The sequence below is a fragment of the Gavialis gangeticus genome, unplaced genomic scaffold, assembly GCF_001723915.1.
Source record: "Gavialis gangeticus isolate Ggan-Ray unplaced genomic scaffold, GavGan_comp1, whole genome shotgun sequence".
Classification (NCBI taxonomy): Eukaryota; Metazoa; Chordata; order Crocodylia; family Gavialidae; genus Gavialis; species Gavialis gangeticus.
The window spans coordinates 64,654,917-64,670,077 of record NW_017729030.1 but is presented as its reverse complement, the minus strand read 5'-3'; the positions used below and the strand labels follow the sequence as shown (position 1 = coordinate 64,670,077).

At 42.8% G+C, this 15,161-nt stretch overlaps 1 protein-coding gene across 1 annotated transcript in view; it reads left to right on the top strand.

Annotated features, from left to right (window-relative positions):
• The window catches only part of POLR2B (RNA polymerase II subunit B), a 32,657-nt gene that overhangs the window by 1,223 nt on the left and 16,273 nt on the right, over window positions 1–15,161 (top strand). The window contains exons 2-11 of the mRNA XM_019522293.1: window positions 1,175–1,247; window positions 1,775–1,925; window positions 6,619–6,731; window positions 7,316–7,535; window positions 8,944–9,102; window positions 10,320–10,484; window positions 11,664–11,860; window positions 12,567–12,686; window positions 13,665–13,851; window positions 14,195–14,338. Of these exons, the coding sequence (XP_019377838.1) occupies window positions 1,175–1,247; window positions 1,775–1,925; window positions 6,619–6,731; window positions 7,316–7,535; window positions 8,944–9,102; window positions 10,320–10,484; window positions 11,664–11,860; window positions 12,567–12,686; window positions 13,665–13,851; window positions 14,195–14,338 (1,529 nt within the window). The remainder of the gene's footprint in view (window positions 1–1,174; window positions 1,248–1,774; window positions 1,926–6,618; window positions 6,732–7,315; window positions 7,536–8,943; window positions 9,103–10,319; window positions 10,485–11,663; window positions 11,861–12,566; window positions 12,687–13,664; window positions 13,852–14,194; window positions 14,339–15,161) is intronic.

The following is a 15,161-nucleotide window of genomic DNA, read 5'->3' as shown; positions in this document are numbered from 1 at the left end:
CCCAGCAGGAAGCTGGGATGCTGCAAGCCCTGCTGGGAGCAGCCCAGGCTCCGTGGCTATCAGCAGCTACCCAGAGCTGTGGCCACCTGCAGCCGGGAGGCTACAAACAGCTACTGCCTCCCTGGCCCCGGCCCCAGTGGGTGTAGTGCTAGCACCTGCTACCTTCCCAGAACCCGGGGCTACCTTCCCAGAACCCGGGGCTGGGAGACAGCTGCGGCCAGGGCCGGGCCAGGAGGTCAGCAATTGTTTATAGCCTTCTGGCCCTGGCCCCAGCTGCCTCCCAGACCTGGCCCGGGGCTCCAGGGAGGCAGCACATACCAGCAGTGCTCCCTGCTGTGCTGCCCTCCAGCTTTGGAACCCAGCAGGGCACAGTGGGAGGCGCAGAAAGCTGTCTGCTCCCAGCTCCCCACTGCTCTGCCACACTTCCCCTGTGTGTACGGGAGCAGTGTGGGCTGCAGTGCAGGGTTGTGCCCCTAACTGCTGCCCCCGCCTGCAGGCGAAGTGTGTCAGGGCAGTGGGGAGCTGAGAGCAGGCAGCTTTCTGCGCCCCCTGCTGTGCCTTGCTGCTCCGGGTTCCAATTCTGCTTTGCAGAAGTGGCAAGGGCAGCACAGCAGGGAGCACTGCTGGTATGTGTTGCCTCGCCGGCGCTGGGTCTGAATCTGGATCCGGGGCTGGGGCGGAGAGGTAACAGATGCTTGCAGCTGGCCCAGGTTCTGGGTAGCTGCTGATAGCCATGGAGCCCAGACTTGGGGCCAGGGGCTTTGGGCTGGGGGCAGGGACTTTGGGTGGGAGGGAAGGGTCATGAGCAGGGCATCCTGCTATGTATCCCCTGCCCTCATTTTGTTTTTCTGGGATGCTGGCACTGTGGCACCTTCCAAGGTAGGCATTGTGGGGGTTTTCAGCACTCCGGCCAAAAAACGTTGCCTACCCCAGTTTAAGCTTTCATACTAAAAAGATCCTTCCATTGATTGCCTTTTCCTCTTTTCTGTTAAGGACCAATGGACGAATAAAGATTTCTGTATTCAGTTTGAAATACAGTGCAATGTAGCCTTGCCTGTTGTACTAAGCTCATTGGAAAGCTGTATGTAAATAAGTTATTTTTCTGCTAATGCATATCCAGTGTATGGATACATGATAATTCTTAGTCTGAGTTCAGGGTTTTCTTTCTTGTCAGATATGCAATATGATGAAGACGATGATGAAATCACTCCTGACTTGTGGCAGGAAGCATGCTGGATTGTTATTAGGTAACTTTCTGAAACATAATAAGGTATTTTGGTAGTAGTTGAGGTTAATTTGATATATATATATATACCTTCTGATGTGATACATTGAATCTGGAATTGGATGGAAATTCCAAAACTGTCTAGAATCATAAATGCTGTCACTTTAAGAATACAAGACTGGCTGAAAAGTGGTACACAGCTGCTTTACGTGTAAATTGCCAAAGATTAGTTGTTTTGCAAGTCTTTGTGTCTGGTTAATGGGGAAGGTAGTTGTGGGAACTCGGTGCATTATTTTTTTCCTTAGGATACACTTAGTTTACGCATTAGATCCTGTCCTGTGTCATGGCAATTCCTTTTGGAAGGGCCATAATTGAATACTCTGTTAGGAGAAGAAAACAAACCAATTCATTTCATATTTCAGTGATTGGTTTTGAAGACACAGTACATATTTTATGGATTTTTAAACATGGCTTCCGAAGTATCATATTTTATTTAAAAAAATAATAATTCTTGTTCAGTAACTGAATGTACATTCTTTTTTCCCTAAGCTCCTACTTTGATGAGAAGGGCTTGGTCCGACAGCAGCTGGATTCTTTTGATGAGTTCATCCAGATGTCTGTACAGAGAATTGTTGAAGATGCACCGCCTATTGATCTACAAGCTGAAGCTCAGCATGCTACAGGAGAAGTGGAAGAGCCGGTAAGAGGAAACCTTGTAGAGTCAAATCGCTTTTCAGGTGTACTGACTAAAATAGTATTTACCTCAATAAGCTGATATTACTCTTGTTTCACAAGAATGGAACTACCAGTTCTGTTTCATCTTTTAACTGTGTATTTCTGCAGTGCATAAAGTCTCCTGCCACTTGGAAAGTTACTGTGTCCCACTACTTTTTTTTTGATTCCATCAAAAGACCAAGAATACAGCAGGCTCTCGGTTACTGCAAGGTCATACAATTTCAAGGAAATACATTATTGGCAGAGGACAATCGGAATGAGCGAGTAGTTGAACGCAAGGTTGAAAGGCTGGTCCAGAATCTCGATATTCTGATGGTTAGGAACCTTCTAATTAACAGCCTACACTTATTTACGGATAATTCATACCCGTGTGTTCCTGTGCCAACATTATCCTTTAGTTTAGTATTTTTAGATGAAGGCTGAATGGGAATCGGACTGTTATTTTGCTAAATCAAGCAAGCCAATCAAACTTTCTTTTTCCTCTTAGGTGAGGTGCATCTCAATTTCCCCTGTGAGTAGAGAGCCTATGAGGAACAGAAACAAGATCTAATTAGCAAAGAAGGTTTTCTCTTAAAGGTTAAGTGCTATAGGGATAAATTACAAATTGCCAAAGTCAGTTTGAGTTAGGTGTTGCAAAGGATGTTAAAACAGATATCAAGAGGTTTTGTATGTGTACATGTGGATCCCACTCATGGTAGCTAAAAGCTCATTTAAGTAAAGACTTTGGAACTGGCAAATCAAGCTAAGTGTTTGACCTAGAAAGCTGACACCAGAGGCTAGTTAGTGATGTTTAAATTGAGCCACTGTTAACTGCCTTAAATATTTCAACTATTGGAAATCTGCCATAGAATGCTGCCAAAGCACTTTCTGGTGTAGCAGAGTAAGCTGTAATATGTAGAGGGGCAGTTCTAGTTTTAAGCTTGTGAACCCAAAGGCTTAGTTTTGCTACCAAAGGCAAGTGGCTGGGCTCCTCTGCGTGTACATTTTGCCCTGCGTACCATTACAGAAAAGTTATAGAATCAGAAAATTAGGGTTGGAAAGGACCTCAGGAGATCATCTGGTCCAACCCCCTGCAAGTTCTAGTGATGCCCAAGGAGTGCAGTTTTGTTTCTCAGGAAAAAATACCCACAATTAGGTGGGTGTATTCCTATGTAAATACAATACCACTTTAAAAATGGAATTAGGGTGTGGTATTGGAAAAGAAAGGGGGATTATACCTAGTCAGTATTGCTCACCACATCTCACCAGATTCCTCACAGTGATCCTTTGTGTGGGTTTGTTACACTTGACTTGCATAACCAATTTCCGTATGTCAGTGAATCCACTGCTCAGGAAGTACATCAGCCTTCAGTTCCTGGCACCTGGAAGTCATTACCGAGTTTCAAAACACTCTACTTAGACCAGGGGTAGGCAACCCCTAGCATGTGTGCCAGTGTGTGGCATGTGAAGCCATTTTGGTTGGCATGCACACCTCTGGGCAGATGGTGGGGGAGCCACGAGAGGCCAGATCCTTGTTGTGGCAGCATAGCCTCAATCCCACCCCTGCTGTCAGCCCCAAGGGACGCATGCATCCATCGCCAGCACCAAGCTGGGCTAGGGCTCTGTGGACCCCCATGCAGCTGCTTGCAGCCTCCTTGCCATCTGCTGCAAGCAGTTGGGGCTCTGTGGTAGGTGACAAGGGCCTCCCCAGAGTCTGGGTTGGCTTTGGCAGGCAGCCAGGAGGCTGCAGGCAGCTGCATCAGGGTCTGTGGAGCCAGACGCAGCTGGTGGCAGGTGCATGCATGCCTCGGGATGTGTGACAGGGAAGATCAGCTGGGGCCACACTGCCACAATAAGGATTATGTCCTTCATGGTTCCCCTGCTGTCTGCTCCGGCACGCCAACATCTTGTAAGTCCAGGTTGTGGGCATTTTTGGCACTCTGCTCAAAAACGTTGCCACCCCCTGAATTAGCCCTTTCTGCTGCCCCTACTGTAATTCAAAAAAATGTGTGTCTGGCAATGGGGCTATGTGGACACCTGTACAAAACAACTTTTTCTTCAGTAACTCATTTTTTGGGATGTCTTGTACATAAAAATCCTCTAAAGCTTGAAGTCCTTGTTTTCTGCATTCTAATCCAGAAAGAAGCTGAGTGGTGATCATTGGCCCAATCTTTGTGTCTGAAGAGTTGTGATCTTGAGGGTATGCAGTAAATGTCGCATCTAACAATTTCTTGTGGCTAGTTGTATGTTCACCATGAGTGAGGTCTGTACACACAAAACATCTTGAAGAATTAGTTGACTAATCAAAGGTAAATTAATCCAAGCAACCATTGCCTAACTTAATGTGGAGGTTGATGATATTGTCCTTGAACAACTGGAGCTTTATTTGAGAGGTATGACTCTCAGTTGAGGGGAAAGGAATGTATTGCTTCGGGATCTTATTTCTATGAAGTTTAAAATAAAACTGAGTAGAATGATTTTCAAAAAATTTTAATTGCTGAAAGACTCGTATTTTCTCATACTTTCATTCAGAGTAACAGCTGAAGACTTCTGTGGAAAGCAAAGCTTTTAAATACGATTGGGATGTGTATTATACAGATACCTTTTTCCAAAAGGAAAATTGTATCAATTAGTAAGATTGGAATATATAAATCTTTTTCATTCATAAATTTGCTACTGCTCAGCTATAGGAAATCAATGTGAACAAGATATACATTTAAAAGAATCATTACATTCTGTTGTTTAATAGATTTTTGCATTTAACAGACTTAGAAACTGTTAAGTCATTTCTGAAACAGATGGTCACAATGTGAAACCTGAACAGCTTATGATTTTAAATACAGTACTTAACATATTTGGAATGGTGTCTTTCTGCCTTGTCTGTATTCCCAGGTCAGTTGAATACACATCTGACTTTGGCGTGGGCAAACAAATAAGGAGAGTTGTTACTTTAGGCATGAAGAACAGCTTACACCTTTTTGAAAGCTGTCTCATCTCTTCCCCCCCCACCCCTTGTTTATCTTGCTAAGAAACTTTGCTATATCTTAGTACTAAATAGGTAGGATAGTTCATATGAGAGCTTTATACGGGGAGGAAATTGGAAGAGGATGCTGCTGCGTAGAGGAAACCCCTTGGAGTTTTGTCACTCTGACCATACTCCTAATGTGTCGCTGTTCTTGCCTGCGAGATGTTAGGGTGTTTCAAATTTTTGTCCAAACTTGATAGTATGTAGTGTCCTCAGATGCTGAAGTGGTAAGCCTTAGAAGAAGAATACAAGTATGATTAGAATATTACTGGCTTTGTGGTGTTGAGGACTCCCAGGAATTTTTCTTTTGATTTGGAATCTTTTGCAGCTGGTCAAGCAGTGGTAGAATTCATGATACAGTGTGCCTCAGCTCAGATTTTTAAACTTTGTTTCCTTTCTGGCCCAATAAACATTGATACTCTTTAGGAAATGATTTTGTTTCCACAAATTAATTATGTGACTTCATTATACAGTACCAGGCAGTAAAATATATCATTTAGCAAATGTATACCAATCCATAAGCAGAATCTAGAGATGTGGATGACCTCTTAGGTAGGGATGTAAATATTGATTTAAAAAAAAATCTTTTTAACCTCCTTCAATGATATAGCTTAATGGTTAACCAACAGCATACCTAGTCCTGGCTGTGGAGTGCAGAGCCCTGGGTCAGTGCCTGCTCTGTGCCACCCCACCTTGTCATGGGACTGCAGCCATCTGTCCAGAGTAGCGCAGGAACATGGCTGCTGCTGGGAGCCACTCCCCAGGGCCTTTGACAGGGAGGGGAGGGGAGGAGGTGGAGGTAATCCCTGCCAGACAACACAGCCTATGTGAAGCTACAGCAGCAAGCCAGGATCTATCCCACCATGCAGGGAGGGAGGGAGCAGACTAGCTTTGGGTACTAGTTTCCCTCCCCTCTGCCTGTCCTGCCACCTTCCTGTTCCTGAGGCACCAAGTACCACTTTCCTTCTCTGCCAGACTGCACCCTGCACTAAACATTAACCAGTAATGCATTAGTATATAAATGTACTTTTTGTTTAACCTTTTGCATCCCTACTTTTAGGCCACCTAGCCTGCTTCTCCCATTAGTGTTTTCAACCCAAACTAGTGTAGGATTGTTTCCCACACTATTTTTCCTGTGATTTGTCAGTTTATCATTCATAAATATCTCTGCCCCCATCAGTTCTGACACTAATGCATGTTTAAATGTATTAAATTGTCAGAAAACATCTCCTTTGCTTCCTAATTTTTCCCTTTTGTTATACTATTAGTTTGAGTAAATAACCTCTTATCATGCCAGATTCTTTTTTTACTATTTTAACTCTTCAGTTTATTTGTTGGTGGTTATGTCTTCTTACCTGGATTTCCCTTCCTCCCAATAACTGAATCACGTTTAAGGCAAACTACGTTGAATCTTTCCCTATAAATAAACCTGTCCAGAGGTCCCCGTTAATCCCAGCTATGAGGTTGCCCTATATCTGTGTGTTACCCGAGGTCAAGGAGCTGTTAAAACTGTAACTTCGTGTATTGTGATTTAGAAGAACTAGTTCTTTCGAGTGTGAAGTGCTTCTGTATTGTATGTGTATTAAGTGAACTCTTGAGCTCCCGCACTTGTAATGTGGCTTGCCATACTGATTCAGATTGTTTTATTTTTCAGCCCCGATATCTTCTGAAGTTTGAACAGATTTACCTCTCCAAACCTACGCATTGGGAAAGAGATGGTGCACCTTCACCCATGATGCCCAATGAAGCCAGACTGAGAAACCTTACGTAAGAGAAAATGACTTGCCACATGATAGATATTGTGTCTGTCTCTTATTGATTTTCTTGAATTTTAAGCATATTCTGTAAATCTAGGAATTGCTGTCTTACCTAAAATCTAGCCCAAGATATTTTTAAATACTAAAGATGTTTCAAATTCATGAGAGTACATAACACTAGCAGTGAGTGTTTGGAATAACTTTTTATCAATTCCTTGTTTAATCCTTTTTAGAGCAGTGATTCTCAACTGAGCTGACAGAGCACTTGGGTGCTGTGGTGTGCTGTGCAGTATTACAACTGATGGTTATGCAGACATCTAGACAATTCATGAGATAATACCAGAAATTTCAAATAGCATTTAATAGCGTCAAATATAACCTGACCTGTTGTGGCCTTCCTGAGTTTGTTGCAACAGAAAAATTGCTAGATTATTTTTCTGCAGTCAGAAACCTGAGTGAAATTATTTTTTGAAACAGTGTGCTGCTAAATTCAGAAAAGTTATGGAGGGGTGCCTTGAGTATAAAATGGTTGAGAACCACTGCTCTAGAGTATGTAATTTTGGTGTGGAAACACTAAAATTTTCTTTTTAATAGGTATTCTGCCCCCTTGTATGTGGACATAACTAAAACAGTTATTAAAGAAGGAGAGGACCAGTTACAGACACAGCATCAGAAGACATTTATTGGAAAAATTCCCATTATGTTGCGTTCAACATACTGCTTATTGAATGGCTTGACTGACCGTGATCTTTGTGAGTTGAATGAATGTCCTCTTGACCCTGGTGGCTACTTCATTATTAATGGATCAGAAAAGGTAAAGAATAATATTTTGCATGAAAAGTTTGAGTGGGAAAAAAATAAATTAGTGTTGTATACTGAAGGGGTTTCTGCTCTAGGCATAAACATTTTTCTCTCAGTGTTCTCCAGCAGTAGTGTAGAGTTTTTATTCTCCTGTAAAAATCCCTGAACTCTTATTTACTTCTTTAGACCCTCATGAAGTCCTACTGATCCACCATTTTTGTCTGCTACAAGACCCATTCCTCTCTGCCATCAGTTTTTGAAACTCTTTTACCTGGAATACTACTGAATGTCTTGGCCATGCACACACAAGCAGGGGTGTGTGCTTACAGCAGCAAAAATTTTGTGCTGCTACTTTTTGTTGCAGTGCACAACCATGCTGAGGCACCCTGTGCCTCAGCCAGTCAGGGAGTGGCACATGGAGATGGGAGAGCAGGCAACCCAGGGCTGCCTCCTCTCTTGTTCCTATGTGCTGTGGAGCCCCTGTGGTGTGGCACCCTGTGCTCCAGCTAGCTGCTTCCTGGCTGGCTGGGGTGTAGTGTGTCTCTGCATGCCTCAGCACAGGCTCTGCTGCAGAGCCCCCGCACTGAGGCATGTGGAGCCACCATGTTGAGGCACCCTGTACCCCAATCAGCCACAGAACAGCTGATTGGGGCATAGTGTGCCTCAGGATGGGGGAGGAGCCAGCCTAGGGCTGCCTGGTCTCCTGTCTTGAGGCACAATGCAGCCCAGCCAGCTGGCGAGCAGAGTGCTGCAGCACAGGGGCTCTGCAGCAGGCAGAGATGGGCTACCTGCCTCCCTGTTTCTGCATTTGTTCCAGCACATGCCATTTGGCATGCTTTGCACCACTTTTCTTCTATAGTTTCTTTTACTATTATTATTTTTTTTTAAAATTATTTTATTTTGCTACCAGGAAATCCCGGTGTGCAAATTTTGCCCCAGCACTGCAAATTAGCAGCACTGTGCACAATTAACATGCAACAAGTGCAGCTTGCGGCGCCACAAACTGCACATACCTGCACAACTGGATCCAGGCCTTGTGCTTTTTTCTCTTTTTTTTCCACCCCCTTTTTGATACTGGAGGTGAGTCTGCTTCGGAAGGTGGCCAACTAACTTCCTTGTTGTTTAGTTTTATGCATTTGCTTTAGTGATGGAAAAAGTTATTTGCTCCAGTTCTGAAGAACCAACTTACAGGAGGATCTGTTCCTTTTTGTCTCACCCATCAGTTATTGTCAATTCTGTTTTCTCTGCACCTGTGCAGATCCACTGAAGACCCCATACAGCTGTTGTCGTGGATATAATTTTGGTTTGCAGAACTTTTCCTTCTGGTGTGATGACAAAAATAATTTAATTTCACTGTTAGGGCTGGTAATTAAGCATAATTTTTCTTTGGTTATTTACTAGCATTTTGTTTTCCCATATAGGTTCTGATTGCTCAAGAGAAAATGGCTACAAACACAGTGTATGTGTTTGCAAAAAAAGACTCAAAATATGCTTACACGGGAGAGTGTAGATCCTGTCTAGAGAATTCTTCTCGACCAACAAGTACAATATGGGTTAGCATGCTGGCCAGAGGTGGGCAGGTATGCATAAGCAACAGTTAAATAACAACTTTTTTGTTGCTTGGGCTTATATTTTCTCACAGTTTTTAGGAGTTATTTTTACTGTGTAATAGCTCATGCTGTTTACATTTGGGTTTTGCAAAAATTGTGTTGGATGTAATGTATTGACACCCACCAACCCTTATCTGACAACATATTACTAAAAGTTCAAATTAATGGGTTTTGCATTAGGAATAGTTGGAAAAATACTGAATTCAGTTGCCAGATAGATGAAAGAAGAGTATGGTGAGGTGGAAGGGGAATTATTTCAGGTTAGCCTGAAACAGGAATCTGTGGAGAATCTAGTGACATTTTGCTTGTACACAAACAAACTTACATTTTGGGTTTTGGAAGCTTTCTTTAAAATAAATTAATGACTAGATCCCTGAGGGGACTTGGGTGCCATTTGCAGAACTGAGATGATGCCCCAGTGCCTGTAGCTTAGTTAATGGAATGCCTACCTGAGATGAGAGACCTAATTCAGGACAGGAAGGTGCCCTAATCAGCATGCTGTAGAGTGTCTCTTGCCCACAAACAAATACCAAAGTATGTTACAAATTGGGCAGGGAGAGAGAAGGTCTCCTAGGATGATCAAGGGAGTTGGGTTACCTATCTAATAAAAAGCAAAATGAAGGTTGAGGTGGGAAAACATGATTGTTTTTTGTAAATGCATAATGGGTCAGCATAAGGGAGAACAGCTACTAAGGCAAAAGAAAAATGTTTGCCTGGGTGCAAGTATGTGTAAACAGGCCATAATTCAGTTTATGCTGGAAATTAGAAGGTTTTTTATCAGAGAAATGAAGTTCTGCAACTTCTTTTCAATAGTAGGAGGCAAAAAAAGGAAGCTGGATTTTTAAGTGGAGCTGTGATAAGAAGCAGCTCGACTTGAACCCAGGAGGTTCTTCCAGTTCTGTATTCCTTTTGATACTCCAGCTTTGTGGTTAGGGCACTGTTCCTAGGAGGTGGGAGAGACCTCGGTTCAAACCTGCGTACTAGATCAGGTGGAGAAAGGATACGAGCCTGGAATTTCCTCACCTCAAATGAGTTCCCTAGCCAGTGTTCAATGGGTATAAGGGAAGGCATTCTCAGCATCATTTTAAGATTAGCATGAATAAGTGAATCATTTGAAATGACAGAAAAAGTTTTAAGTTTTTAATGATAAATGTATTCAAGGTTGATCTGTTTTTTCTACCATTTAGGGTGCTAAGAAGAGTGCTATAGGTCAGCGCATTGTTGCAACATTACCCTATATCAAGCAGGAAGTGCCCATTATCATTGTTTTCCGTGCATTAGGTTTTGTATCTGACAGAGACATTTTAGAGCACATCATTTATGATTTTGAAGATCCCGAGATGATGGAAATGGTAATGTACATTACATAATGAAATAGATGTGGGATCACTTAACATTAAAGTATGTTTGTTTGAAGTGTGATTCCTTTTACTGTGGTAACAATGTCTTGTTCACACCTGGACTTTTACTGTTTGGATCTTACTTGTTTTTTCTTTTATTATATTGGGTAAAATCAGTTCTCTGCCGAAAACAATTCTGGTGCTTATATAAGTGAACAAAGCACTTGTTGGAGACTAGAAGAGACCTGGCTTATCTTCACTTAGTCTGAAATCAGTGGCTAAACTGCTTTCAGTGAAACAGTTACAAACTCCTTGTGTGTTTTGAAGTATGGCATAGTTTAGGTATCTTTTGTGACAGGTGAAAATCTATATGTGCCTCTTTCAGTTATGAAGATGACTGAAAAGCTATACTTAAATTCAGTAATGAAAACATTTCTTTTAAAATTCTATCATTGATTGTGCTAGAAGTATCATAAGAAGGGCTAATGTTTGTAGTGACTCTTGTCAGGGTAGCTAATGGGCTGGATCTGGCTTGTGCATTTGCTTTATCTGGCCTGCCAAGCTATTGGCAGGCCAGAAACTTTTGGGGGCGTGGCTGTTCGTGGGTATGGCCTGCTGCAGAATCCAGAGCCCTGGGGACCTAGTAGACATGGCCATTGGTGGCAGGGAGCACACACAAGCTGTGTAAAGCAGCCCTGAGTTGCCCTGTGTGTGCCTGGCCCGCCACTATTTGTATGCTCCTGCCATGGCAAGTGACCAACTGACCTGAAGATGCCTGCTGTACTTCCCCCAGGGTGGTGCAGTGTCCAGCCCATGAGGAATCCTGCAGTCTGGATCTGGCCTGGGGCCACAGTTTCTCACCCCTCACTGAAGCCAGTACAGCTTTGTTAAATTCCACTGGTAAAGGGAAGATGTTTTAATGTAACAATTTTTCTAGTGACCAAAATTATTCTGTGGACATAGCAATGTATTGAGGCCTTACTCTTGAATATATGAATAACTTGCTGTCCCCACTCCCCAAAGAAAGGTGTCATAATGCTATAGTTAAAACTGAAAAATATTTAGAAATTGTATTTGAGCTTGCTTCAGAGCTAAAAATCTCTGAATAGAATTCACAAACTGTGCTTACATAATTGACACTTTGAACCATCAATGGATGCTTTGTGGTTTTACTGATTTGTGTGCTTTTAGGTCAAACCTTCCTTGGATGAAGCATTTGTCATCCAGGAACAGAATGTTGCATTAAACTTCATCGGCTCAAGAGGTGCAAAGCCCGGTGTTACCAAAGAGAAAAGAATTAAGTATGCAAAAGAAGTCTTACAGAAAGAAATGCTTCCACATGTTGGCGTCAGTGACTTCTGTGAAACGAAAAAGGCCTATTTTCTGGGGTATGTCAGTTTGTCTTAAATGTTCTGTCACCCATATGAAAGGAACATGGGCAACTCAGATTGGTTCAAAGTTTAGTTTACATATTTATGAAATACAAGAACTGGTTGATAGATTCTCCTGTACGTTTGCAGTTCCAAACTTGTGGCAGTAGATCCTTACAAGTGTCCTTTGGTTCAACTCCACATTTCAAGCTAATAAGCGAGCAAAACATAAATGGCACAAGTAGTGAAAATCTGCTTCTGGTATTAGTGATAAGAGGTAGATTCTTCACTTTTTTTTGGATTGACAGTGTACTACTTATGCAGAGGATTACCAAAAGGCCATGTAGTATATCTGAATATCTTAAAACTATTTGGGTGCTGCCATCTTGTTGCCGGCATATTAGTATGGAAGAGGAGTCCCTAACCCAAGAGACTTTATTCTGTGCCCATGTGCAACTATGTTCAGTTTATTTGGGCCAGTATACTGGTTGGCTTGGTCAAGGTGCACTCCCAAAGTGGGGCAGAGGTTTTTTTAATTCTAATTTTATCTGTAATTATCTAAACTAGTATGGATTTTTAGGGCTTTTGTTTATTAAATTTAGAACTATAGTAGGTCATTTGATCTGGAATTGAAAATTATAGGATATGGTCTCTTTTGTGTTGATAAAACAACTGTTCTTGGTGATGAATGTCTGACTAATTAAAACATCTTTATTTTTATTAGGTACATGGTTCATAGATTATTACTGGCAGCTCTGGGCAGAAGAGAACTTGATGACAGAGATCATTATGGCAACAAAAGACTGGATCTTGCTGGGCCTTTGTTAGCTTTTTTGTTCAGAGGGTAAACCAAACAAATTCCTTCTTTGTATTTAAGAGTATCCTAATACTGAAAAGGCATTTTTGTGTGGTTTTTTAATCTCATATAATAGTTTATTGGAAGCATAAAATTGCCCAGACTAGGGCAAACCATTGGTTTGTCAAGGCAGATGCGAACTATTGTCTGAGGCAAGGTAACACATTCCTCAGAAGGTGCAAGAAGTTTCTTTGGAGGGACACTGACAGAGTAAACCTTGCATAAGAAAGATCTCAGCAGAAGGCACATCTTGATTGCCATATGCCCTGAAACACGAGGGTTGAGATTTCTATTTATGTTGTCTGCGGTAACCAGACAGCATCTCTTATCCATATAAAAAACTTGAATCCTTTTTAAGAATCTGGCTAAGCAGGATTTGCCTTATTTTCCTGTATTCTATTTTGAGGCATTTAGAATATTTTTCTAAGCTAACTTTTTTATAATACTGTATTTACTTGAATGCAAGATGGCTTTGAATTTAAGAAGACCCCTCAGTAATGAGATTCTGTACATGGAAAACATAAATTTGTTAAATTTGTCCATGTATGGAATCTAATTTTTGGAGGTCATCTTAAATTTGTTCCTCTTGCTGCTGCAGCGAGGCAGGTGGTGGGAAGGGGAGAGGGAGGTGGGCAGGCAAAGGGATATAGGTGGCTTAATCCCCTACTCCTTGCCCCCTGGTGCCTGTCCTGACACTCCCTCCCCCCTGCATGGTACCTGCATGCCCCCAGTATTTCCCCTCACAACCTGTAGCTATGGGACCAGGGGATGTGCAGAGGCTGCAGGTCAGAGCTGGAGTCTAACCCACAGCAGCTACTTGGCTCCCCCAGCTTGTACTCAAACCCAAGAGGAGGCTCCCCATGTTGAATGGGGGAAAAAACTTTGTTTTGGATTTCAGTAAATATGCTATTGAACTGCTGTAGTATTGGTTGCTACAATTACATTTTCTGGTTGTTTCTTTAACAGAATGTTTAAGAACTTACTGAAAGAGGTGCGGATATATGCACAAAAATTTATTGACAGAGGAAAAGATTTCAACTTGGAACTGGCAATTAAAACCAGGATCATTTCAGATGGTCTGAAGTATTCATTAGCAACTGGAAATTGGGGTGATCAAAAGAAAGCTCACCAGGCCCGAGCAGGAGTATCTCAGGTAATGTAGTTAGGCAGGTGTTGTCTAGGCTGGGGTAACTCCTCCTAAAGTATAGGGTTTGTGCTGGTATGAAAATGTAAAAACTTAGATTTCTAGGCAATAATACCAGCGAAAGTGTAAACCCTGACCTGAAATGAGTGTGATGAGCTGAAAGACTTGCCCTCTGTCTTTCATTTTTTCTTTGAAAGGCATAAAATAAAGATGGCTGTCAGTTTAAAATAGTAGTCAACCCATCGTTTCAATAGCCATTCAGTAATGAATAAGGCAGAGTGATTAGAGATGAGTTTGGAAATGAAGAATACTGCTTGGGTGTCTGACTTTAAAAACTCACTATTGTATGCAGGTGTTAAATCGCCTGACCTTTGCATCCACACTTTCCCACTTGCGACGCTTGAATTCTCCTATTGGTAGAGATGGTAAATTAGCAAAGCCCAGGCAACTACACAACACGCTGTGGGGTATGGTCTGCCCTGCTGAGACACCAGAGGTAACAATTCATTCAAACTAATATAAAATATATTTGCTTTCATTTGTGTATGTCATTTAATAGCTAGTTTTCTTGCGATAGATCACTTGAGTTATTTTTAATTTTTTTTAGGATTTCATATATCATGGATAATCTGTAGTGACATCATAAGAATTTGTAATAAAGTAGTTACAAGTAGAGGTGCACCGATATATCGGTTTGTATTGTGCACCAGTGAAAGGAAAATTGACGTTGTGGCCAATAATGTCACTGATGTATGTTGCATGCACGTGCGCAGCTGCAGCATGTGCATGACCAGGAATGTAGCTTGGCAGCTTGGAGAGCAGTGTCCAGCCAGTAAGTTTGTGGGGGAAAGGGGCTTGGTCGGGGGGGGCAGATCAAGGCACCCCACAGTGAAGGAGGGAGTGGGACAGGGGCAGGTGCTGCTTGGCTGGGGCAGGGCTGTGGAATGGAGCCTTGGGCAGCTTGTCCAGGGGAGGACAAGTCCTGGCTGCTGCATGCACCACTGGGGGAGGCATAGGGAGCATGTGCCCCCTGCATTTGTGTGTGGGGCGAGGGTTGGCTGGGGCCCGGGACTGCACTGGCCTCTTCTTGGCAGGAGGGCTGGGGTGGGTGGCAGCAGCAGTGGGAGGGGAGCTACAGTGAATTTTGGGGTGGATATAGCCAGCCCAGCCTTACCCCATGTACAGATCCAGGGGGCACACAGCCCCCAGGGGTATGTGCGGTAGTGGGAGCCACCTATGGCTCTGTCCCCTGCCCCATCCCACCGTGGCTGGGCATTGCCTGGCCCAGCCCTGTTCCCTCCTTCACTGTGGGGGAGGGG